Source organism: Leuresthes tenuis, unplaced genomic scaffold (genome assembly GCF_036924035.1).
Source record: "Leuresthes tenuis unplaced genomic scaffold, fLeuTen1.0.hap1 SCAF_24, whole genome shotgun sequence".
NCBI lineage: Eukaryota > Metazoa > Chordata > Actinopteri > Atheriniformes > Atherinopsidae > Leuresthes > Leuresthes tenuis.
Genome location: NW_027325378.1, coordinates 1,568,148 through 1,593,580, shown reverse-complemented (window position 1 = coordinate 1,593,580; position 25,433 = coordinate 1,568,148). Strand labels below are relative to the sequence as shown.

The following is a 25,433-nucleotide window of genomic DNA, read 5'->3' as shown; positions in this document are numbered from 1 at the left end:
AGCCCTGAGGTGACTGAGCCTTTTCTGTTGCTGCCCCCAGGCTCTGGAATAAGCCCCCCCCCCCCCCCCGAGATGCATCTTATTTCTGACCTGGGCCTCTTTAAATCAGGGCTAAAAACCTACTTATTTCAGATGGCTTTTAATACCCAGTAGTATGGTGACTCTTTTATTTTATCTTATTAAATTTTGCTGTATTTTATTGCGTTTACTGTTATTTTATTGATTTTTACTTATTCTTTTCTTTATTTATTATCTGCTGTAAAGCACTTTGGTACCGAAATGGATTGTTGTAAAGGGCTGTAGAAATAAATTACATTTACATTAAATCCTTCTGCCACTCACTGCCCTGCTATGGTCCTGCCAACGTGAGCCGGATGTGGCCCAAAGAAAATGCATATTTGGTCCGTTTGTGCGTGGGTTTATGAGTCTTTCTAGACCAGATATAAGACATAAGAGAACTGCAGATATGAGAAATGTTTGGGGCAAAAATCCTTTGATATCTTTGAAATGATCAACTGCAGCCTCCCTTTAAAATGTACTTTAAGCCATGTAGAGAGCAAGTAACAGCAGTAACTCCTAATAAACCTTTGTGAATGTTTATTCACCTGCAGACTTTGTTTGAAGATACTGTTGCAGATTTCAATAAAACAGAGCTCATAGATTAAGATTTAATATCTTATAGATAATACATTGACAAAGTGTCATTGCTGCTTTGAAAGTTATATTTTAATGTTTAAACGGTGCCAATCACAGATGTGGATATACCCTTTCATCTTTATGCGTAGGTACCTCCAGAAGTTTAAAATGCCTTCAAAATCTTTATAGACTGTCTAACACAGAACATCTTCAGTGAATGAAAAAAAACTAAATCTTTGGCCTAAAGTTAATCCCAAAACCACCCCATATAAAGTATGTGTATGGCAGATTTTTCCGTCTGTTTTCTATTCAGCTACAGCTAATTATTTGAATCCCATGGCCAAATATTGAGCAACAACTTAAGAAAAAAACATTATCAAATCAGCACCAGACCAACTTCTGTCACGCTGACGTTTTAAACTCTTTATTTTGTTCTATTTTTGGATCGTTTCATTCGGTAACCTAAGCTTCGTTTTGAATTTTATTCTGAAGGAATACATTCAAACTTCCGGTAAGGTCACACTTTTACACGTTTGCTTCACGGAGACTCAGAGAGGCTGGCATCGCCAATGATTCCGCCTTAACACGATCCTCGGGCTGCCATTGGCCGTAAGCTTCCCACCTATCGCTGAGAGACTCTCTGATTGGCTCCCTCTCCTTGTCAATCATCAGTGAGCCGCAGGCGAGGACGTTGAGGCGAGGTCGAGGCTAAAGTTCACTGAAGTTCAACTGTTTTCAAGGAAACCACCTTCTCACGCAAGGAGTGGATTATCTCACGCATCTCACGTAATGAGTGTTTTATGACCCAGTGGATGCATTTCAGAGGGCAGTCGGAGTTCCTGTTTTAATCTCAACTTCCTGTCGACTCCTACAGCTTGTAGAAAGTTGATAGGAGTGGGCCTTTAGCACAGAAATGTTGGTTTTAACTGCCGTTGTTCTCCGGCGGGAAAACCGCCCAGCTCTCTGACAAAGATGGTCTATTTGGGCCCTTTGTTACTCTGCGGCATAAAACAAGCACTTACTGTGATTAGCAGATTAAAACAGGTTAATGATTACGCAGAAAGATAAAGTGATATATAAGTCATAGCTGCTGCTTTTTTAAAGTTAGTTTTGCCCCACACAGTGTCCAAAAATTTTAAAATACTTAGTAATTAGTTATCAGGAGCATTTGGATAAATTAGGAGGAGTGGGAGCTCCTCTCCCCTCACCCACCTTTTATAAGAAGGACTGTTTTTGACATTTTAAAGTTTACTTCTATTTTATATTATAGATGATACATTTGATAACAAATATATATTCAATAGAACACAAATATGAATAAGATATAATGCGAATGAGTGCAATATTTAGATCCTAACATTAAATTGAAGAACCGTTTAAGCTAAGTTTTTAGCTAACAGTCTGGCTGCTGCTAGCTTATTGTTTGGTAACAAAAAGTTATTCAAACGGGTAAGTTAGACTGAATTAATCTTTTTTATTAACATTAATGCTGTAATTATTTGTTTATAAGTTGTTAAATTGATTTGTCACAACGATGACTAAAGTCAAATGGTGCTGATGATTATAATAATTTTCGTTTGGTTTGTTGAGAGCTTTTTTTTTTTTTTTTACCTTATTTTCACAGATTTTCGTGATAATTGAACATAGGACAAATCATAAAAGTTGTACCTGTAAAAACAATGTTAGAAACTGATTTTTAACCCTCTGAAGCAGGTAATATGGCTCTGAAACAGGCACAAGCTCACCTGCGATAAAATGGTCTTCAGTATAGTTTTTCTCAGGTTTATTGCCAAATATCTCACAGAAAAGGGAAAAATGAGCGTTTGATTTCCGACGTTTATGTGCAACAGTCATCTGAATGCTCTGAAATATGGGCTCCTCTGTGCAAGTTTTATAACATCAGCAAACTGAGCATTTATGGCACGATTCTGCACATCTCCACCAAAGTCAGTCTGCAGCTGAATTCATACACAGGAAACTGCTAATAAAAAACTATCTTCTGATGTTTGAAAACTTGTGAAAAACACGTGTTGAAGTGGTCCTCTGTTTGGCTTTCTGGAACAGTTCTCTGCTGATGTTATTTTCTGCGTTTCAACAGTTTAGGATGAGCGGAGCAGCGCAGAAGTCGCTGTTTTTCCTCAGACTTCCGGAGCTGAAGAGGCTGGTCTGCGTCACCCTGACCCTGCAGGAGGAGGAAGAGGAGGAGCTGAGGAGCAAACAGATGAAGATCTGCAGGTGAGCGATGCTTCTTGGCGCAGTGTTGAGCTCAGATTGAAGGACGCCGGCTGCTTTGACTGTATGTTTGTGTGTCCTCACAGAGAGTTGGTGCTGCTGTACTCTGATGTTCTCGCCTGCCCTGCCCTGGACTCCTTCTCTGAGGTCACAGCGGTCATGGCTGTAAGAAAAACACACTGACATGCATCCAGTCCTGTGTAAAACTCCCGATCCAGCCACACTCTCTTCGAATCTTGTTCTTGAGCAAATGTCAGAGGTTTGGAAAGTGTTTCTTTGTTGGCTAAGACGCGTAAACCTGTCGGTAAGTTAATAATCAGATGTAAGATGAGGGGTAAAATAACTGATGAGTTGCAGAGCTCAGACACACATTCTGAATCAGCCTCTTTAACCCACAGGCTGCGTTAAGTTCTGGTGTCGCATTAAAACACCTGAGGGTTTTAACCGAGGCAACAGGGCCTATTGAAATGTAAGAATGTGGAAAAGAAGAATTATTGTGTCCGATGGAGAGTTTCCGTCTCATCCCAGACGCTCGTTTCTTATTTAGACTCCAGAAGAAACTGGATTATTGTGTCAGTTCGACCAAAACCGGAACTTTAACAAAGTAAATTCCATCCAAACACACAGATAATCCACTCAGATGCTCTGTTCAGGCTCCAAACCTCCATCTTTCTGCATCTTTCAGTAAAAACAGTTCATTAATCCAGCTGAATTCCCAATAAAACTGCTCTCATTCACATATTTTTGTTTCTTTTGTCACAAACTGGGACTGAAATCAGCCCATTAAGACTTCCTGTTAAAGTGTTTCCAGACTGTCGCTCTGCTCTAATAAAATCCTGATTTTATAACCTCAGAATCACCGTTAAAGTAGCTGAAAGACAGCGTCTGAACTCAGTCTGTGATGTTTCTGATCTGCTGTTAACCACTTTTTCCTCCTCAGACTCACCTGAGAAGGATAAAAACTCATTAAAAGTAAAAAAAAAAAGCAACATTATACATCATATCACAGCTCACTGGTCCACCTTTGAGCTTTTCTGTCATTTATTAGACCGACCGACAGTTAATCTGCATCAGTTTAGTGAAACCGTGTCCGTGGAAACGCTGCACGCCACCTCGCTCTGCTCACACGCTACATGCCTTCACACGTGCGCACACAGGAAGACGAAGACTCGCACTCTTCCCTCCGTTGTGCGGCAGATCGTAATCATTCCTGACAGATCAGACTTGTGCTTGCAGACTGTGAGTCTCGGTGAAGTTTTCTCCCTAAAACACAGAAAACGTGGAGTTTTATTCACAGAAAACAGAAGACTGACGGTCAGTTTATCAGCGGTTTTTTCCCACCACGTAAACTCAGAGGAAACCTGAGTCAGAAACAGGTTAAAACTGAGGACAAACCTACAGAACGGGACCAAAACCGGACCTTTAACATGCTTAGAAACATGTTGGTCCAACCTAAATTACACGGAGCTTCTCCAAACCTGAGCCGGACACACAGATAATCCACTCAGCTGCTCTGTTCAGGCTCCAAACCTCCATCTTTCTGCATCTTTCAGTGAAAACACCGTAAAATCCTGATTTTATAACCTCAGAATCACCGTTAAAGGAGCAGAGAACTCAGCTGGATCACATGGACCAGGAGCTCCCACAGAGGAGGTCAGAGGCAGCAGAACGTCTTTAATATTCAGTCAGTGACTGGGTCCTGTTGCTGGACCCTGGCACCGGGAGGGTGGTCCAGTTAGAGGTCCAGATAACTGCAGTTGGACTCGTTGAGTCATTAGTAATCCTCAGAAAGTTCTGACGGTTCAGCTGCTGAACGAGCAGAAACCCCATCAGCACAAGTCCTTTAAATGTTCAGGATTTTACAGGATTTCTGCAGCCAAACCATGACCTTTAACAAACATTACAGATTGGCTTTGTTTTCCTTTTGAACCGTGTGCACGTGCATGTTCGCGTGCATGTGCACGTGCATGTTTGCGTGCCAACGCTTCCTAAGTGCTGTCACGCAGCCATAATAGTTGGTCTGAATTCCAAACATTCCTCTGTGGACTCACACGCTTTATTTGGACGTGTTTTTAAAGCACTTTGCTTCAGGGTCTTTTCTCTAATGATACTTAAACGGCTTAAAGGAGACACTTGTTAAGAATCTGGACAGAAAACTTGATGCAGCGTTTTCAGTCTGTTCTGCAGGTCCCAAAAAGTCTTTTGATTCAGTCTCACTCAGGCTTTTAACTGCATGAACTGAGCCTTTGGATGTGGTTTATTCGCTCTATCAGTTGAGCTGTTGAGTCACATCTGACTCTAGAATATCAGGTTGGTTTCTGCACAGCTCTCTTAAGGTCCCACCACAGCATTTCAGTCAGGCTGAGGTCTGGACTCTGACTGGACCATTGCAACACCTTGATTCTCTTCTTTTTCCCACATTCTGCTGTAGATCTGCTGCTGTGTTTGGGATCTTTGTCCTGTTGATGAGCCAGTTTCAGCCCAGCTTTAGCTGTGGGACAGATGGCCTCACATTTGACTCTAGAATACTTTGGTATCCAGAGGAGTTCATGGTGGACTCAATGACTGCAAGGTGCCCAGGTCCTGTGGCTGCAGAACCAGCCCAGATCATCAGCCCTCCACCACCGTGCTTGACAGCTGGTATGAGGTGTTTGTGCTGATATGCTGTGTTTGGTTTCCTCCAAACGTGCTGCTGTGCATCAGGACCAAACATCTCCACTTTGCTCTGGTCTGTCCAAAGGACATTGTTCCAGAAGTCTTGAGCTTTGTTCAGATGCAGCTTTGCAAACCTAAGCTGTGCTGCCATGTTCTTTTTAGAGAGAAGAGGCTTTCTCCTGCAGCCCTTCCAAACAAGCCATCCTTGTTCAGTCTTTTTCTAACTGTGCTGTCATGACCTTTGACCTTTAACATGCTAACTGAGGCCTGTAGAGTCTGAGATGTAGCTCTGGGCTTTTTCACCTTGGGGTGACCTTTAACCTTTAACATGCTAACTGAGGCCTGTAGAGTCTGAGATGTAGCTCTGGGCTTCTTCACCTTGGGGTGAACTTTAACCTTTAACATGCTAACTGAGGCCTGTAGAGTCTGAGATGTAGCTCTGGGATTTTTCACCTTGGGGTGACCTTTAACCTTTAACATGCTAACTGAGGCCTGTAGAGTCTGAGATGTAGCTCTGGGCTTTTTCACCTTGGGGTGACCTTTAACCTTTAACATGCTAACTGAGGCCTGTAGAGTCTGAGATGTAGCTCTGGGATTTTTCACCTTGGGGTGAACTTTAACCTTTAGCATGCTAACTGAGGCCTGTAGAGTCTGAGATGTAGCTCTGGGCTTCTTCACCTTGGGGTGACCTTGCTGGGACGTCCACTCCTGGGAAGATTGACAGCTGTCCTGAATGTTTTCCACTTGTGAATAATCTTTCTCTCTGTAGAACGATGGACTCCAGATAGTCTGGAAATGGCCTTATAACCCTTCCCAGACTGATGGGCAGCAGCAGCTGCTGATGTCTTTCCTCCTTGGCATCCTGTTAACACCCACCTGAATGCTGCAGCAGTCATTTTTAAGTTTTTTCAGCTTGTTTTCTGATAAAAAAATGCTCCTAATAATTGTAAAAAATACTCTTCTGGACACTTTCCCTACAGATCCAGTTCTTTCAGAGAGGCATCCTCCAAGCGTTTGCACAGAGGAACTGTCTGCAGGTGAGCTGCAGGGAGGTCGTATGTCTTTGCCTGAGCTACATTAACTGTGTGTCTGCAGAAGTGCTTCTGCCTTTTAAAAGCTGGGTTTCTGAATGTGTGTGCAGGCAGACCGTCGTCAGAGTGTGTTTCCAGGTGACCTGCAGCGCTGCCTGTCCTACTCTCTGATCACCAGACTGTCTCCCAGGTGGAACAAAGCAGGACTCTACCTGATCTGTGGTGCGTAGCTCGAGCTGTTGTCTCCTGTTTAATGTGCAGTCGGGTCAAGATGTCACCCCTCAGCCAGATGCGTTCAGTGGAGCCAACAGGAGGCAGGAAATGATGCCAGATTACAATGTAAAGCTGTGTTTGGGTTGCAGCACGTTGAGAACGCCGGATTAGGCTGAAATTATGGCTGATCTGGTGTTTATGGACCAGAGGAACACTTTTCTTTGTGTTGGCGCCACATGAACTGAGGATGAACTCCAGCTTTAGAGTTTTCTTCAGCTCCTCGTGATGAAACACACGACTGAAGAAGCAGAGCGGTGTAAACATGAGTGAAACCAGTGAAACAGCAGATCTGAAGGTTTTCCTTTCAAAGCAACAGATATTTGTCCTCTTCACAACACAGGCATACGTCCCAGAGGTGTTAGAAATCAGCCGTTGCAGATATTAAGGGTCTTAAACTGTTGGAGTGATTCTGCTCATTGATATCAGCAGAGTCCAACCTTCAGTCGCTGCTTCCAGCAGGATGTTTGTCGAGGTCGAGGTTGTGTGTGTGCGTCTTCGATCAAAGTCACATCTGAGTGTTGCAACACACTCAAACCTTCACCCAGGACCATATAAGTTCAATGTATGTGTGTTTGAAAGGAAGAGTGAATGAGTGACTATAGAGCTGATTCTGAGTGAATAAAGAGCTGAATCTGAGTGAATATAGAGCTGATTCTGAGTGAATATAGAGCTGATTCTGAGTGAATAAAGAGCTGATTCTGAGTGAATAAAGAGCTGAATCTGAGTGAATATAGAGCTGATTCTGAGTGAATAAAGAGCTGATTCTGAGTGAATATAGAGCTGATTCTGAGTGAATAAAGAGCTGAATCTGAGTGAATATAGAGCTGATTCTGAGTGAATATAGAGCTGATTCTGAGTGAATATAGAGCTGATTCTGAGTGAATATAGAGCTGATTCTGAGTGAATATAGAGCTGATTCTGAGTGAATAAAGAGCTGAATCTGAGTGAATATAGAGCTGATTCTGAGTGAATAAAGAGCTGATTCTGAGTGAATATAGAGCTGATTCTGAGTGAATAAAGAGCTGAATCTGAGTGAATATAGAGCTGATTCTGAGTGAATATAGAGCTGATTCTGAGTGAATATAGAGCTGATTCTGAGTGAATAAAGAGCTGATTCTGAGTGAATATAGAGCTGATTCTGAGCGAATAAAGAGCTGAATCTGAGCGAATATAGAGCTGATTCTGAGTGAATAAAGAGCTGAATATAGAGCTGATTCTGAGTGAATAAAGAGCTGAATCTGAGTGAATAAAGAGCTGAATCTGAGTGAATAAAGAGCTGAATCTGAGTGAATAAAGAGCTGAATCTGAGTGAATAAAGAGCTGAATCTGAGCGAATAAAGAGCTGAATCTGAGCGAATAAAGAGCTGAATCTGAGCGAATATAGAGCTGATTCTGAGTGAATAAAGAGCTGAATATAGAGCTGAATCTGAGCGAATAAAGAGCTGAATATAGAGCTGATTCTGAGGAATAAAGAGCTGATTCTGAGCGAATAAAGAGCTGAATCTGAGTGAATATAGAGCTGATTCTGAGTGAATAAAGAGCTGAATCTGAGTGAATATAGAGCTGATTCTGAGTGAATATAGAGCTGATTCTGAGTGAATATAGAGCTGATTCTGAGTGAATAAAGAGCTGAATCTGAGTGAATATAGAGCTGATTCTGAGTGAATAAAGAGCTGATTCTGAGTGAATAAAGAGCTGATTCTGAGTGAATAAAGAGCTGAATCTGAGTGAATATAGAGCTGATTCTGAGTGAATATAGAGCTGATTCTGAGTGAATATAGAGCTGATTCTGAGTGAATATAGAGCTGATTCTGAGTGAATAAAGAGCTGATTCTGAGTGAATATAGAGCTGATTCTGAGTGAATATAGAGCTGATTCTGAGTGAATAAAGAGCTGAATCTGAGTGAATATAGAGCTGATTCTGAGTGAATATAGAGCTGATTCTGAGTGAATATAGAGCTGATTCTGAGTGAATAAAGAGCTGAATATAGAGCTGATTCTGAGTGAATATAGAGCTGATTCTGAGTGAATAAAGGGCTGAATCTGAGTGAATATAGAGCTGATTCTGAGCGAATATAGAGCTGAATCTGAGTGAATAAAGAGCTGAATCTGAGCTAATAAAGAGCTGAATAAAGAGCTGAATCTGAGCGAATATAGAGCTGAATCTGAGCGAATAAAGAGCTGAATAAAGAGCTGAATCTGAGCGAATAAAGAGCTGATTCTGAGTGAATAAAGAGCTGATTCTGAGTGAATAAAGAGCTGAATCTGAGCTAATAAAGAGCTGATTCTGAGTGAATATAGAGCTGAATCTGAGCGAATATAGAGCTGATTCTGAGTGAATAAAGAGCTGATTCTGAGTGAATAAAGAGCTGAATCTGAGCGAATAAAGAGCTGAATCTGAGCGAATAAAGAGCTGAATCTGAGCGAATATAGAGCTGATTCTGAGTGAATAAAGAGCTGAATATAGAGCTGAATCTGAGCGAATAAAGAGCTGATTCTGAGTGAATAAAGAGCTGAATCTGAGTGAATATAGAGCTGATTCTGAGTGAATAAAGAGCTGAATCTGAGCGAATATAGAGCTGATTCTGAGTGAATAAAGAGCTGATTCTGAGTGAATAAAGAGCTGAATCTGAGCTAATAAAGAGCTGATTCTGAGTGAATATAGAGCTGAATCTGAGCGAATATAGAGCTGATTCTGAGTGAATATAGAGCTGATTCTGAGTGAATATAGAGCTGATTCTGAGTGAATATAGAGCTGATTCTGAGCGAATAAAGAGCTGAATCTGAGCGAATAAAGAGCTGAATCTGAGCGAATAAAGAGCTGAATCTGAGCGAATATAGAGCTGATTCTGAGTGAATAAAGAGCTGAATATAGAGCTGATTCTGAGCGAATATAGAGCTGATTCTGAGTGAATAAAGAGCTGAATAAAGAGCTGATTCTGAGCGAATAAAGAGCTGAATATAGAGCTGATTCTGAGGAATAAAGAGCTGAATAAAGAGCTGATTCTGAGCGAATAAAGAGCTGATTCTGAGTGAATATAGAGCTGATTCTGAGTGAATATAGAGCTGATTCTGAGTGAATATAGAGCTGAATCTGAGTGAATATAGAGCTGATTCTGAGTGAATATAGAGCTGATTCTGAGTGAATATAGAGCTGATTCTGAGTGAATATAGAGCTGAATCTGAGTGAATATAGAGCTGATTCTGAGTGAATAAAGAGCTGATTCTGAGTGAATATAGAGCTGATTCTGAGTGAATATAGAGCTGATTCTGAGTGAATAAAGAGCTGATTCTGAGTGAATATAGAGCTGATTCTGAGTGAATAAAGAGCTGAATCTGAGTGAATATAGAGCTGATTCTGAGTGAATATAGAGCTGATTCTGAGTGAATATAGAGCTGATTCTGAGTGAATATAGAGCTGATTCTGAGTGAATAAAGAGCTGAATCTGAGTGAATATAGAGCTGATTCTGAGTGAATAAAGAGCTGATTCTGAGTGAATATAGAGCTGATTCTGAGTGAATATAGAGCTGATTCTGAGTGAATAAAGAGCTGAATCTGAGCGAATAAAGAGCTGAATCTGAGTGAATAAAGAGCTGAATCTGAGTGAATAAAGAGCTGAATCTGAGCGAATAAAGAGCTGAATCTGAGCGAATAAAGAGCTGAATCTGAGCGAATATAGAGCTGATTCTGAGTGAATAAAGAGCTGAATATAGAGCTGATTCTGAGCGAATATAGAGCTGAATCTGAGCGAATAAAGAGCTGAATATAGAGCTGATTCTGAGGAATAAAGAGCTGATTCTGAGCGAATAAAGAGCTGAATATAGAGCTGATTCTGAGTGAATAAAGAGCTGATTCTGAGTGAATATAGAGCTGATTCTGAGTGAATATAGAGCTGATTCTGAGTGAATAAAGAGCTGAATCTGAGTGAATATAGAGCTGATTCTGAGTGAATAAAGAGCTGATTCTGAGTGAATAAAGAGCTGATTCTGAGTGAATAAAGAGCTGATTCTGAGTGAATAAAGAGCTGATTCTGAGTGAATATAGAGCTGATTCTGAGTGAATAAAGAGCTGAATATAGAGCTGATTCTGAGTGAATATAGAGCTGATTCTGAGTGAATAAAGAGCTGAATCTGAGTGAATATAGAGCTGATTCTGAGTGAATATAGAGCTGATTCTGAGTGAATATAGAGCTGATTCTGAGTGAATATAGAGCTGATTCTGAGTGAATAAAGAGCTGATTCTGAGTGAATATAGAGCTGATTCTGAGTGAATATAGAGCTGATTCTGAGTGAATAAAGAGCTGAATCTGAGTGAATATAGAGCTGATTCTGAGTGAATATAGAGCTGATTCTGAGTGAATAAAGAGCTGAATATAGAGCTGAATCTGAGTGAATATAGAGCTGATTCTGAGTGAATATAGAGCTGATTCTGAGTGAATATAGAGCTGATTCTGAGTGAATAAAGAGCTGAATCTGAGTGAATATAGAGCTGATTCTGAGTGAATATAGAGCTGATTCTGAGTGAATATAGAGCTGATTCTGAGTGAATAAAGGGCTGAATCTGAGTGAATATAGAGCTGATTCTGAGCGAATATAGAGCTGAATCTGAGTGAATATAGAGCTGATTCTGAGTGAATAAAGGGCTGAATCTGAGTGAATATAGAGCTGATTCTGAGTGAATAAAGAGCTGAATCTGAGCGAATGAAGAGCTGAATAAAGAGCTGAATCTGAGCGAATGAAGAGCTGAATAAAGAGCTGAATCTGAGCGAATGAAGAGCTGAATAAAGAGCTGAATCTGAGCGAATGAAGAGCTGAATAAAGAGCTGAATCTGAGCGAATGAAGAGCTGAATCTGAGCGAATAAAGAGCCTTTGGGTTTTCACCTTTTGCTCTCATGCTCGGGTCCTCGTCATTTGTCTTGACTAAGGCCTCACATTTGAATAGTTTGTCTAAAGACGGATCTTGATGTCTGGATTGAGGACTTAAGGTGAGAACTTACATAAAACTTGGGTATTTTCCAGGATCTTTGACTTGGAGCTTGATGTGGGACTGGTTCGTCTTTATTTGGGCCAGATTCAGAAGCAGACTTTGAACTTGATAGTTCAGAGAAAGCCCTTGTTTTGGGCCTTAATCACTTTAGTAAAGTCTGGATTTGGGGGCTTATGTTGCGCCTCCTCAGAGCTTTACTTTGGCCCTGAGCAGCTGTTTTTACCGACTGATTGACTGTGGATCCAGCCACGGTTCAGAGTCTTCGACTTCACTGTCTGCTGCTTTGAAAACTTCTCATTCTTTCATCTGAGTGAGTGCAAGTTGAAGGTTTCACCTCAGGCTTCTCGGATGCCACCAGCGCAGTTCCACAGGCCTTTGGGTCCTGGAGCCGCCTTTATTTATCCAACATATTCTCAATCTTGATCAAAAATACTGTTATCCAAACGATAAATGATTTAAAGTGATGCTTGGTCCTTTCAAACTGATCTCCGGCAACAAAACGTTGAAGTGAAATGGGGGTTTTCTGTCAGGATGAAGCTGTGCTGAAGGCTCTCTCTGGATCATGGTGACGTTATCTACCCGGCTGCATCCTTGAGATGTTGCTCAGAGCTTTTCCTTCATCCTAAATCTCCTCCTCATGGCTGCTGGCGAGCTCAGGCGGCGGCTGGCCTTGTCTACATGTAGACTCAGTCTTTGATTTGTGCGTTTGACCAAGGCTTTCCTTATCTGCACTTGTGCTGTCAGGATTTACTCCTTCTATGTGTTCCAGGTGCCTTTAAACTGCAGCTGTTTGAGCTAAATAAACCGATCTCACTCAAAGCAGCTTGTGAAAGAGATTTTTAGCCTTGATGGAGGGAGACGCAGCTCTGCAGCTGAACAGGAAGTAGGGCGCATAAACAGACCATGTTGGAGTCTCTTCAGCCTCTAGCCCAGGGGTTGGGAACCTATGGCTCGTGAGCCAGGTGTGGCTCTTTTGATGACTGCATCTGGCAGATAAAACTAAATATTCTCACTTGTTTTAATCCATCCATCGATTTTTCATGTCCTGTTCAGGGCTGCAGGAGCATTATTTTAATTGGATGATACTGGACTACGTTGGCAGCGTAAAACAGGTAAACGCCCCCTTTTGAATCAGTCTGCTCGGTCATTAGCTCAAAGCTAACACTTCGACGAAGAAGATGGCGAAAAGAAAAAAAGATGACAAGTATCGTACATTTCAGGCCGAATGGACTGAAGAATTCGCCTTTGTGGAGAGAGCAAATTCTGCGGTGTGTCTAATTTGCAAAGACAAAATTACATCGATGAAACGGTCGAATGTAAAGCGGCACTTCGACACGCGCCATGCTACCTTAGCATCAAAATACCCGGCAGGAGACAGCAGAAAGAAAGCGTGCCGAGAGCTACTGAGCAGGGTACAAGCTAGAGCTACTGAGCAGGGTACAAGCTAGAGCTAGTGAGCAGGGTACAAGCTAGAGCTACTGAGCAGGGTACAAGCTAGAGCTACTGAGCAGGGTACAAGCTAGAGCTACTGAGCAGGGTACAAGCTAGAGCTACTGAGCAGGGTACAAGCTAGAGCTACTGAGCAGGGTACAAGCCAGAGCTACTGAGCAGGGTACAAGCTAGAGCTACTGAGCAGGGTACAAGCTAGAGCTACTGAGCAGGGTACAAGCTAGAGCTACTGAGCAGGGTACAAGCTAGAGCTACTGAGCAGGGTACAAGCCAGAGCTACTGAGCAGGGTACAAGCTAGAGCTACTGAGCAGGGTACAAGCTAGAGCTACTGAACAGGGTACAAGCTAGAGCTACTGAGCAGGGTACAAGCTAGAGCTACTGAGCAGGGTACAAGCCAGAGCTACTGAGCAGGGTACAAGCTAGAGCTACTGAGCAGGGTACAAGCTAGAGCTACTGAACAGGGTACAAGCTAGAGCTACCGAGCAGGGTACAAGCTAGAGCTACCGAGCAGGGTACAAGCTAGAGCTACCGAGCAGGGTACAAGCTAGAGCTACTGAGCAGGGTACAAGCTAGCCAGCAGCAACCCGGCAAGGTGGCTATAATTCCGCTAGCTTTGCTGGATCTTTAGCAATAGTGAGGAACGGAAAACCATTCACAGATGGCGAGTATGCTAATAAACAATATGCTAATATATGCTAATATAATATGCTAATATAATATGCTAATAAATTCAGAGGCTTATTATACTGACATTTAGTTGAATTCTCTTTTAAAATATATTATATGGCTCTCATTTAAATAAATTTCCAAATTTTTTGCTTTCATGGCTCTCTTAGTGAAAAAGGTTCCCGACCCCTGCTCTAGCTTCTGTTTTCACTGTTTGTCTTCAGGAAAAGACTTCCTGACAGAGAGAGGAAGGCTCAGCGCTGTCAGTAAGTTTCAGTATTTATCACCAGCGCATCACAGACCCAATGAAGCATTTAAAAACCCATTAAATGGGACGTGTGTCTGGGTGTTTTAGGCATGGAGCTGAGCACCACTGAGGGCCAGCTGTGCTTCAGCATCGAAGCCAGCGCTGTGCGACTGCCTCCGACCACAGTAAGAAAGCAGCATCTCCGACACATTCCTGAGCCACAACAACTGTGTGAGTGTGTGTTTGTGCCAGCTGGAGGACTTTGGGCTGCCCCCGTTGGTGCTGAGGAGGTTCTGCAGTGATCCCGAGTGCGTCCTGGACCCGTCCAACACCAGAGGCACCGTCTGGTGCCACGTCCTGCCCAGGTAGGACGGCTCCACCTGCTGGACACGACACGAACTGCACCGAGTCCAGAGAGGTTCATGCTTTCAGTGTTTATTCCCAAGCACTGACAGTTAAAGGTTCTGATGTCATTTCACAGCAAATGGATGGAGAGATTAAAAGAAAACAAATTCCCCTGAAAAAGTCAAACAGTTTATAAACGGATTATGAACAAAGACCCAAATCTGTCATGTTTTAGCTCGTTAGCTCAATTTAAATAGTTAATATACATTCATGTTGTGGCATTTCAGGCTGCAACACCTTCGGTTTAGTAAAATATATTTACCAGGTATTTTAAACACATGATCTGGTCCTGAAGCAGCCTCCATGAGCAGCAAAGATGTTCAGAGGAGCTCCAGTTTGTGTTTAAAACAAAGTTCCTCAGAGAAAGACTGGAAGGGATCTGCATATTTCTGCCTCTACAGAGCAGAATATCATTAAAGCATTCAGGGAATCTGGAGGAGTTTCAGTGTAAAGGACGAGGGAGCGAGCCTAAGCTGGACCCCGTGACCTCTGACCCCTCAGGCGCTGCATCAAGAACCGTCATTCATCAGCAGCTGATAGAAGCACCTGGACAAGGGATTACTGTGGAAACCTTTGTCCAGCACCACAATACAGAGTTCCATTCGCAAGCTTTACTGTGCAGAGAAGAAGCCTGATGTTAACCTCGTCCACTTCTCTGGGCTCGGAGGCGTCTGGGATGGACCGTCACACGGTGGAAACGTGTGCTGTGGTCAGACCCATCAGTATTCCACATCTTTGTTGGAAGAAATGGAGCAAAGAGCAAAAGCAGCATCCAGCCTGCTGTCAGCAGCCAGTCCCTGCAGCCAGGCTCTGTGATGGTATGGGGTTGGATCAGGGGGCAAAGCTCATTTCCACTTCTGTGACGGCAGCATTAATGCAGAAAAGCTCACTGAGATTTTACAGCAACATATGCTGCCTTCAAGGCCACATCTTTTCCTGGGACGTCCCAGCATTGTTCAAGCAGACCATGGAAAACCACATTCTGCCACAGTCCAAAGGCCTGGCTGAGGAAGAAGAGGTACGGGTGCTGGACTGGCTGCCTGCAGTCCTGACCTGTCCCCAGCAGAGAAACAACCACCCCCCCGCACTGCTGCACACCTTAAGACCTGTTTAAGGAGGAATGGGACAAAATAACAGCTGGAACTCTGCATCACCTGGTTTCCTCAGAGTCAGAACGGCTTTAAGTGTTGGCAGAAGGAAACAAAGTGGGAAAAGGTTCACTGACTTTATGGGATGCTGCAGGTCTGAGGTGTAGAAATGATGTTTGTTCACAGATTAAATGAAGCTGAACAGGAAATCTGTTGAGTTCAGACTGTCTGACAGGAAGTAAAAGTAAGAGAAAACATCAAAATAACTGTTTTTTGCAGAAAACTATCCCAAGTTTTTCCAATTTGTGGCTGTAAAAGTTATTTTAAGCCTTTTAGGAATGTTATAACATGTAAAACTGATCAGTTTAGTCTGTTTATGGGGTTGACAGAATGAGTAAAGCCTGAAAATCAACACATACAACCACCCCCCCGCACTGCTGCACACCTTAAGACCTGTTTAAGGAGGAATGGGACAAAATAACAGCTGGAACTCTGCATCACCTGGTTTCCTCAGAGTCAGAACGGCTTTAAGTGTTGGCAGAAGGAAACAAAGTGGGAAAAGGAACGTGTTGCAGGTCTGAAATGTAGAAATGATGTTTGTTAACAGATGAAATGAAGCTGATGGGATAAAACAGGAAGTATTTAGTAAATCTGCACATTTGCCACTAAATCAGGTGCTTCTGTCCCTGCCTTCACTGTGACTCTGATCAGTCAGAGTTTACCTTTGATTCAGTGAACTCCGGCCGTCTTTTATCCTTTAGCTGAAACATCTGGAGCTGAAAGTCAAAGGAAAGCTGAGGATGAGCTTCCTGACTGTGAGCAGCAGGTGGCGCTGCTGCAGCTCTGTTCAGTTTCTGTGTTTGTGTTCCTGCAGCATGAAGAAAGGTCAGATCATCACCATCAGCCGTCAGCTGCCCAGAAACGGACCGTTCAGGACCTACAGAGACCTGCAGAACCACTGGAGCCGCCTGGTACTGTAACCCAAAGCAGACTCACTCAGACTCAGTGCTTTGCACCGTTTCTCCTCTCTCTGATAAAGCTGCTCTCTGGCTGCTGTGCGCCAGAGGCGGTTGTCATGGCAACGGAAGCGAAAGGCCCCCGATTCAAACTGAATCTGTGGACAGAAAGTAGCTGACTTAGTATCTGTTTGCTCTGAGCTGCAAACCCAAAAAAAGCCTCGTCTGAGGTCCGTTTTCTTCTGCTTAATCAGTGGTAAAACTGTGACTCTGTGGTGGTGCTGATGGAGCTGATGGAGCTGATGGAGCTGGTGGTGTGTGTTCCCAGTATGGCTACAGCCTCCCGGAGCTGCAGGAGGAGGAGGTGGTGTACTGCGGCGTCTTCTTCAGGCCGGTGGGAGAGAAGCTCTTCACGTATCCTGAAACATCTCAACAGAAATAAAAGAGTGTTTGAAATCGTTTGTTTCACTGAATGTTTTATTGTTTGATTTAAAAAAGAAACATGTTTACTGAGACAAAACTAAGTGAACCCCTGATCCAGCAGCTTCAGCAGCAGTGAGTGTTAAACTAAGTGAACCCCTGATCCAGCAGCTTCAACAGCAGTGAGTGTAAAATTAAGTGAACCCCTGATTCAGCAGCTTCAGCAGCAGTGAGTGTAAAACTAAGTGAACCCCTGATCCAGCAGCTTCAGCAGCAGTGAGTGTAAAACTAAGTGAACCCCTGATCCAGCAGCTTCAGCAGCAGTGTGTAAAACTAAGTGAACCCCTGATCCAGCAGCTTCAGCAGCAGTGTGTAAAACTAAGTGAACCCCTGATCCAGCAGCTTCAGCAGCAGTGAGTGAGAAACTAAGTGAACCCCTGATCCAGCAGCTTCAGCAGCAGTGAGTGTAAAACTAAGTGAACCCCTGATCCAGCAGCTTCAGCAGCAGTGTGTAAAACTAAGTGAACCCCTGATCCAGCAGCTTCAGCAGCAGTGAGTGTAAAATTAAGTGAACCCCTGATCCAGCAGCTTCAGCAGCAGTGAGTGTAAAATTAAGTGAACCCCTGATTCAGCAGCTTCAGCAGCAGTGAGTGTAAAACTAAGTGAACCCCTGATCCAGCAGCTTCAGCAGCAGTGAGTGTAAAACTAAGTGAACCCCTGATCCAGCAGCTTCAGCAGCAGTGAGTGTAAAACTAAGTGAACCCCTGATCCAGCAGCTTCAGCAGCAGTGAGCTGCAGTGATGGTTTCCTGTGGGACGTTATCAGTCTCTCTCCTGGTTCTGGAGGAATCTCGGCCCTCTTCTCTCCAGCGCTGCTTCAGCTCATTGAGGTTTGCAGCTTTGGTTTCTGCACAGCTCTCTTCAGAGAGAAAAAAGCAAAACTTCTGCTTCCTCAGAGGTGCTCTCCATGCACGGCACAACATTTCTGCTCATAAATCTTTCTAAAGTACCCCACAGCAGCTTTAAAGCACAGGTAAACCCGTTGGAAGCTTCTTTAACCTCCATCCTGAGCAGCTACCCTCTGAGCTGCGTCCGCCTGCAGCCGGTGCAGCGATGCTCCCGGCTCGACCTCCAGGGGGCGCCGGGCTCCTTCCTGTCCGACGTCAGGGGCAGCCTGCAGAGTGTGTGTGGCTTCCCTGCACAGCTGACCAGCAAACCCCGTTACCACAGCGTCGGCCTGACCACGGCTGCGTCCGTACAGGTACGTCTGCACATCTGTCCCACCGACTGTAAACATCTGTCCCACCGACTGTAAACATCTGTCCAACCGACTGTAAACATCTGTCCCACCGACTGTAAACATCTGTCCCACCATCTGTCCCGCCGACTGTAAACTTCTGTCCCACCGACTGTAAACATCTGTCCCGCCGACTGTAAACATCTGTCCCACCGACTGTAAACATCTGTCCCACCGACTGTAAACATCTGTCCCACCGACTGTAAACATCTGTCCCACCGACTGTAAACATCTGTCCCACCATCTGTCCCACCGACTGTAAACATCTGTCCCACCGACTGTAAACATCTGTCCCACCATCTGTCCCACCGACTGTAAACGTCTGTCCCGCCGACTGCAAACGTCTGTCCCACCGACTGTAAACATCTGTCCCACCGACTGTAAACATCTGTCCCACCATCTGTCCCACCGACTGTAAACATCTGTCCCACCGACTGTAAACGTCTGTCCCACCGACTGTAAACATCTGTCCCACCGACTGTAAACATCTGTCCCACCGACTGTAAACGTCTGTCCCACCGACTGTAAACATCTGTCCCACCGACTGTAAACATCTGTCCCACCGACTGTAAACATCTGTCCCACCATCTGTAAACATCTGTCCCACCGACTGTAAACGTCTGTCCCACCGACTGTAAACATCTGTCCCGCCGACTGTAAACATCTGTCCCACCGACTGTAAACATCTGTCCCACCGACTGTAAACATCTGTCCCACCATCTGTAAACATCTGTCCCACCGACTGTAAACATCTGTCCCACCGACTGTAAACATCTGTCCCACCATCTGTCCCGCCGACTGTAAACATCTGTCCCACCATCTGTCCCACCGACTGTAAACATCTGTCCCACCGACTGTAAACATCTGTCCCACCGACTGTAAACATCTGTCCCACCATCTGTCCCACCGACTGTAAACATCTGTCCCACCCACTGTAAACATCTGTCCCACCGACTGTAAACATCTGTCCCACCGACTGTAAACATCTGTCCCACCATCTGTCCCACCCACTGTAAACATCTGTCCCACCCACTGTAAACATCTGTCCCACCATCTGTCCCACCGACTGTAAACATCTGTCCCACCGACTGTAAACATCTGTCCCACCATCTGTCCCACCGACTGTAAACATCTGTCCCGCCGACTGTAAACATCTGTCCCGCCGACTGTAGACATCTGTCCCGCCGACTGTAAACATCTGTCCCACCGACTGTAAACATCTGTCCCACCATCTGTCCCACCGACTGTAAACATCTGTCCCACCGACTGTAAACATCTGTCCCACCGACTGTAAACATCTGTCCCACCATCTGTCCCACCCACTGTAAACATCTGTCCCACCCACTGTAAGCATCTGTCCCGCCGACTGTAAACATCTGTCCCACCGACTGTAAACATCTGTCCCACCATCTGTCCCGCCGACTGTAAACATCTGTCCCACCCACTGTAAACATCTGTCCCACCGACTGTAAACATCTGTCCCACCGACTGTAAACATCTGTCCTGCACCAGAGTCCCTCTGGCTTCTCTCTGTTTACTTTCTCGGGTACGGAAGCCCAAAGAAGACAAATAATTCCATTAAATTTCTACTTTTCCAGATTTAGAGCTGTCTTGTTTGCTGTTTTTCCAGCTAAAAATGAAACATTTTGCTCGTTTGTTTGTGTTTTCAGTTAAAAATTAAACATTTTGCTTGTTTGTTTTTTTTTCCAGTTAAAAATGAAACATTTTGCTTGTTTGTTTGTGTTGTCAGTTAAAAATGAAACATTTTGCTTGTTTGTTTGTGTTTTTCCAGTTAAAAATTAAACATTTTGCTTGTTTGTTTGTGTTTTCAGTTAAAAATGAAACATTTTGCTTGTTTGTTTGTGTTTTTCCAGTTAAAAATTAAACATTTTGCTTGTTTGTTTTTTTTCCAGTAAAAAATGAAACATTTTGCTCGTTTGTTTGTGTTTTTCCAGTTAAAAATGAAACATTTTGCTTGTTTGTTTGTGTTGTCAGTTAAAAATGAAACATTTTACTCGTTTGTTTGATTTTTTCCAGTAAAAAATTAAACATTTTGCTTGTTTGTTTGTTTTTCCAGTTAAAAATTAAACATTTTGCTTGTTTGTTTGATTTTTTTCCAGTTAAAAATTAAACATTTTGCTTGTTTGTCTGAGTTTTTTCAGTATTTTAACAGATGAAAGATGCGTTTTATTCGTCTTCTTCCTTTCGCTGATCTGCCATCTGCCTGTTCGTTCCTCCCGGGCGGGTTCTGGCTCTTCTGAGCGCTCAGAGAATCAATTTGTTTAATTAAAAAGTATGTGAACGGTTCACATCTCTCCCTACAGCCAAAGGAAGGCGACCTCATCACTTTGGGTGAACAGAACCATTCTCGTGGTCAGGTTGTTATTTATCAGCACTTTGTGCAGTCATTCATTCATCTGTTTGGGAGCAGATTTCACTGAGGTCAGAGGTCATCGGAGGCCACTTCCTGCCACATGTTTAATCGCACTGATCCTCCATGTTCAGATCTCTTCTTCTTCCTCAGGTGCTGAGCTCTGAGCAGATCAACCTGACCTCCGTCTCCATCAGGCCGGCTCCTCCTCCCCACACTGCGAGGCCCTTCTCTGGGCTGCAGCTGCCGGCCTGGACCCCTCTCTGCCAGCAGGGCGGCGCTCCGGAGCTTCTGGAGAACAGACGTGGAGGCCGGCCTTCCTCATCCTCCTCCTTCTCCTTTTCTGGTCCCTCCTTCTCCCTCTCCTCCTCATCTCTCCCAGATTTCCAGCCGGCTTCATTCCTTCCCTCCTCCTTCTCCTCAGCCCTCCCACCGGTCCCTCCCCCGGCTCAAATCCAGATGAACGCTGCTCCCAAACTGCTTCCCATCTTCAGGAACCAAAATCCATCGCGCCACATCAACGTTGCTCTGCTGAAGCTCCAGAAGCAGCGGCAGCAGCTGGTTGGAGGAGGCCAGGAGCGAGGGAGGGTGACGTTACCTGCCTTTGTGAGAAAGACTCCCGTCTCAGCTGCATCCCTCCCTCGCCTGCCACCGATCGTCCCACGCTTCAGCCGCCATCCCAAAGTCCTCAGCAGAGCCGCTCCTCAGCCATCTCTCCCTAAAATCACGCACATTTCCAGCCTCAGTCCTGCATCAAAGCTTAAACCTCTGGCTCCAAAGCCGGAGATCACACCTAAATCCAAGTCCTGCCTCAAATCTGAAGGCAAAACTGTCCCAAACTCCTGCAGCGAAGCAGAGGAGAAGGCACCGAAGCAGCCCCCAGCTGCCGAGGCCTCCCACAGAGATCCACCCACCAGCAGCACCAAGGTCAGGACGGGTTCGTCACCACCTGTCTGACTTCCTGTTAGCGTCCTGCTGGGATGTTTTAATCCAAACCTCAGGTTGTCTCACGTTTCTGTGTTTCTCTGCTGTTTCAGAGAGTTGTTTTCAAGCTAAAGTCCAAGAAATCCACAGCCGCTGAGCAAGATGTGGACGTGGAGGAGATGGCCAGAAGCAACCAGGTGAGGAGAAGCTCCTTCCTCCTGTTTTTCCCTCCTCTTCCTGCTCCTGACCTCCTACGGTGGCCCTGAGGTTCAAAACAGAGCACCTGGCCTGTTGTTTGGGTTTAACCTGTTGCATCACCATGGTAACTGATGCTGAACGCATCGGTGTCGGATCTTTTCACCGATCCCAAAGAACGGCGGACGCTGCTGCTCAAATGGCGGTAAATGTAATGAGAAGGACACATTTAATCCAGGATTTGATCTCAGCTCGCTGGTGATGTCTTTAATCGAGTTTCCCTGTGATTTGCTCTGAGATGGAGCCGATTTGCACCTTTTTCTGCAGCTCCTCGTCAGCAGCTCTCTCTGTTTCTGAGCCTCTGACCCCGTTAGACGAGCCTTCAGAGCCTGAGGAGCAGATTCTTCTTCTGTTGGAGGTGGAGCTTTGCTTAAATCCTGGCTGCGTTGAGCCTGCTTCACGGTGCGGCCCTCGGGCGGGTTTCCTTTCTCTGAAATGTGTGCAGCTCCAGCTTCCTCACAGACATCCTCCAGGAGGACTGCAGGCATTACGGCGCCGCATTAAAGGGTGCTGGTGTGATGAATAGCACGGGGAGTTGTGTCAGCCCCACTTTCCTCACAAACATCCTTTCAGAGGCGGGTGAGGACTGTTAAAGTGATGGATGTTCAGGAGAAGGTGGCGGCCCACAGGGAGCCCAGCAGATTAATAACAACATCCATCAGTTTTACAGCCTGGACCTGCGAGTTCTGTTTTATTCTAGCTGTTACATCACAGGTCAGCGGCTCCAGCAGGAGGAACTCTTTTATCTGCTCAGTTTCACATTAAATCAGACGGTGTGATGTCTCATCAGCCTCCCAGCTGCCCCGGTTCCTCTGCCGTCTGTGCTTTGTGACGGACATAAAGATCTTAAGGTCCCACCACAGCATTTCAGTCAGGCTGAGGTCTGGACTCTGACTGGACCATTGCAACACCTTGATTCTGTTCTTTTTCCCACATTCTGCTGTAGATCTGCTGCTGTGTTTGGGATCTTTGTCCTGTTGATGAGCCAGTTTCAGCCCAGCTTTAGCTGTGGGACAGATGGCCTCACATCTGACTCTAGAATACTTTGGTATCCAGAGGAGTTCATGGTGGACTCAATGACTGCAAGGTGCCCAGGTCCTGTGGCTGCAGAACCAGCCCAGATCATCAGCCCTCCACCACCGTGCTTGACAGCTGGTATGAGGTGTTTGTGCTGATCTGCTGTGTTTGGTTTCCTCCAAACGTGCTGCTGTGCATTAGGACCAAACATCTCCACTTTGCTCTGGTCTGTCCAAAGGACATTGTTCCAGAAGTCTTGAGCTTTGTTCAGATGCAGCTTTGCAAACCTAAGCTGTGCTGCCATGTTCTTTTTAGAGAGAAGAGGCTTTCTCCTGCAGCCCTTCCAAACAAGCCATCCTTGTTCAGTCTTTTTCTAACTGTGCTGTCATGACCTTTAACCTTTAGCATGCTAACTGAGGCCTGTAGAGTCTGAGATGTAGCTCTGGGCTTCTTCACCTTGGGGTGACCTTTAACCTTTAGCATGCTAACTGAGGCCTGTAGAGTCTGAGATGTAGCTCTGGGCTTCTTCACCTTGGGGTGACCTTTAACCTTTAGCATGCTAACTGAGGCCTGTAGAGTCTGAGATGTAGCTCTGGGCTTTTTCACCTTGGGGTGACCTTTAACCTTTAGCATGCTAACTGAGGCCTGTAGAGTCTGAGATGTAGCTCTGGGCTTTTTCACCTTGGGGTGACCTTTAACCTTTAGCATGCTAACTGAGGCCTGTAGAGTCTGAGATGTAGCTCTGGGCTTTTTCACCTTGGGGTGACCTTTAACCTTTAACATGCTAACTGAGGCCTGTAGAGTCTGAGATGTATGACCTTTAACCTTTAACATGCTAACTGAGGCCTGTAGAGTCTGAGATGTAGCTCTGGGCTTTTTCACCTTGGGGTGAACCTTTAACCTTTAGCATGCTAACTGAGGCCTGTAGAGTCTGAGATGTAGCTCTGGGCTTTTTCACCTTGGGGTGACCTTTAACCTTTAACATGCTAACTGAGGCCTGTAGAGTCTGAGATGTATGACCTTTAACCTTTAACATGCTAACTGAGGCCTGTAGAGTCTGAGATGTAGCTCTGGGCTTTTTCACCTTGGGGTGAACCTTTAACCTTTAGCATGCTAACTGAGGCCTGTAGAGTCTGAGATGTAGCTCTGGGCTTTTTCACCTTGGGGTGACCTTTAACCTTTAACATGCTAACTGAGGCCTGTAGAGTCTGAGATGTAGCTCTGGGCTTTTTCACCTTGGGGTGACCTTTAACCTTTAGCATGCTAACTGAGGCCTGTAGAGTCGGAGATGTAGCTCTGGGCTTTTTCACCTTGGGGTGACCTTTAACCTTTAACATGCTAACTGAGGCCTGTAGAGTCTGAGATGTATGACCTTTAACCTTTAACATGCTAACTGAGGACTGTAGAGTCTGAGATGTAGCTTTGGGCTTTTTCACCTTGGGGTGACCTTTAACCTTTAGCATGCTAACTGAGGCCTGTAGAGTCTGAGATGTAGCTCTGGGCTTTTTCACCTTGGGGTGACCTTTAACCTTTAACATGCTAACTGAGGCCTGTAGAGTCTGAGATGTATGACCTTTAACCTTTAACATGCTAACTGAGGCCTGTAGAGTCTGAGATGTAGCTCTGGGCTTTTTCACCTTGGGGTGAACCTTTAACCTTTAGCATGCTAACTGAGGCCTGTAGAGTCTGAGATGTAGCTCTGGGCTTTTTCACCTTGGGGTGACCTTTAACCTTTAGCATGCTAACTGAGGCCTGTAGAGTCTGAGATGTAGCTCTGGGCTTTTTCACCTTGGGGTGACCTTTAACCTTTAACATGCTAACTGAGGCCTGTAGAGTCTGAGATGTAGCTCTGGGCTTTTTCACCTTGGGGTGAACTTCTTCTTCTTCTTCTCTTTCTGCAGCTGTCCAAACTGAGCTCTGCGGCTCTGCTGCTGTGGCTGAAGCAGAGAGGCGTCGTCGTTGGTGTCAAACACAGGAAGGAGGAGCTGATGATGAAGGTCATGAGCTCTCTGGCTGAGGCCTGAAACACACACATTCAGCACATCTTCTTCTTCACAGACTTTCTTCAGATTATTAACGCCCTGCTGAGCTCCTGATTGAGAGATTTGATGTGAAATCTGTCCGTCTCATCAGTCTGAAGCCTCCGTTAATCTGTGGGATGCTTAGTTCACACGTTTCCTGTTTCATCTGATTTCAAACGCCAGCTACGGGCCATGAATACAGATGTTGGCATCAACCACATCAGGCTGAAACTATTGAGAAACTGTTTTGAGTTTGAAAGTTTGACGTTTTATTTATTCAATATTTATCGTCATGTTGCTTCTTGCTCAGTTATATTTATTCGTTATTCAAGTTTATTCATGAAAACAATAAAAAAGTGTGTGAACTCGCTCTTTAAAGCCGCCCCAGCTTGTGTCTCAGTGTGTTTTAACACATTCATGGAGCCGCATGCAACAGGAAATACTGAATTTAGCTGTTTGATTCTGCAGAAAACAAATACAAATCCCATTTTTCACTATTTGG

General features: G+C 44.7%; 2 protein-coding genes across 2 annotated transcripts; both read left to right on the top strand.

The window, feature by feature from the left end:
* Window positions 1-2,658: 2,658 nt before the first annotated feature.
* Window positions 2,659-16,945, top strand: LOC140284962 (uncharacterized protein C18orf63-like). Its single transcript, XM_072379024.1, has 9 exons — window positions 2,659-2,871; window positions 2,955-3,033; window positions 6,504-6,560; window positions 6,665-6,776; window positions 14,156-14,197; window positions 14,287-14,363; window positions 14,431-14,543; window positions 16,546-16,642; window positions 16,882-16,945. The coding sequence occupies exons 1-9, from the start codon at window positions 2,711-2,713 to the stop codon at window positions 16,885-16,887; spliced, it is 744 nt and encodes a 247-aa protein (XP_072235125.1). The 5' UTR covers window positions 2,659-2,710; the 3' UTR covers window positions 16,888-16,945.
* LOC140284963 (uncharacterized) lies at window positions 16,907-25,183 on the top strand. The gene is made up of 5 exons (XM_072379025.1): window positions 16,907-17,041; window positions 18,121-18,307; window positions 20,868-21,641; window positions 21,752-21,835; window positions 24,812-25,183. The coding sequence occupies exons 3-5, from the start codon at window positions 21,174-21,176 to the stop codon at window positions 24,932-24,934; spliced, it is 675 nt and encodes a 224-aa protein (XP_072235126.1). The 5' UTR covers window positions 16,907-17,041; window positions 18,121-18,307; window positions 20,868-21,173; the 3' UTR covers window positions 24,935-25,183.
* The last annotated feature ends 250 nt before the right edge of the window (window positions 25,184-25,433 follow it).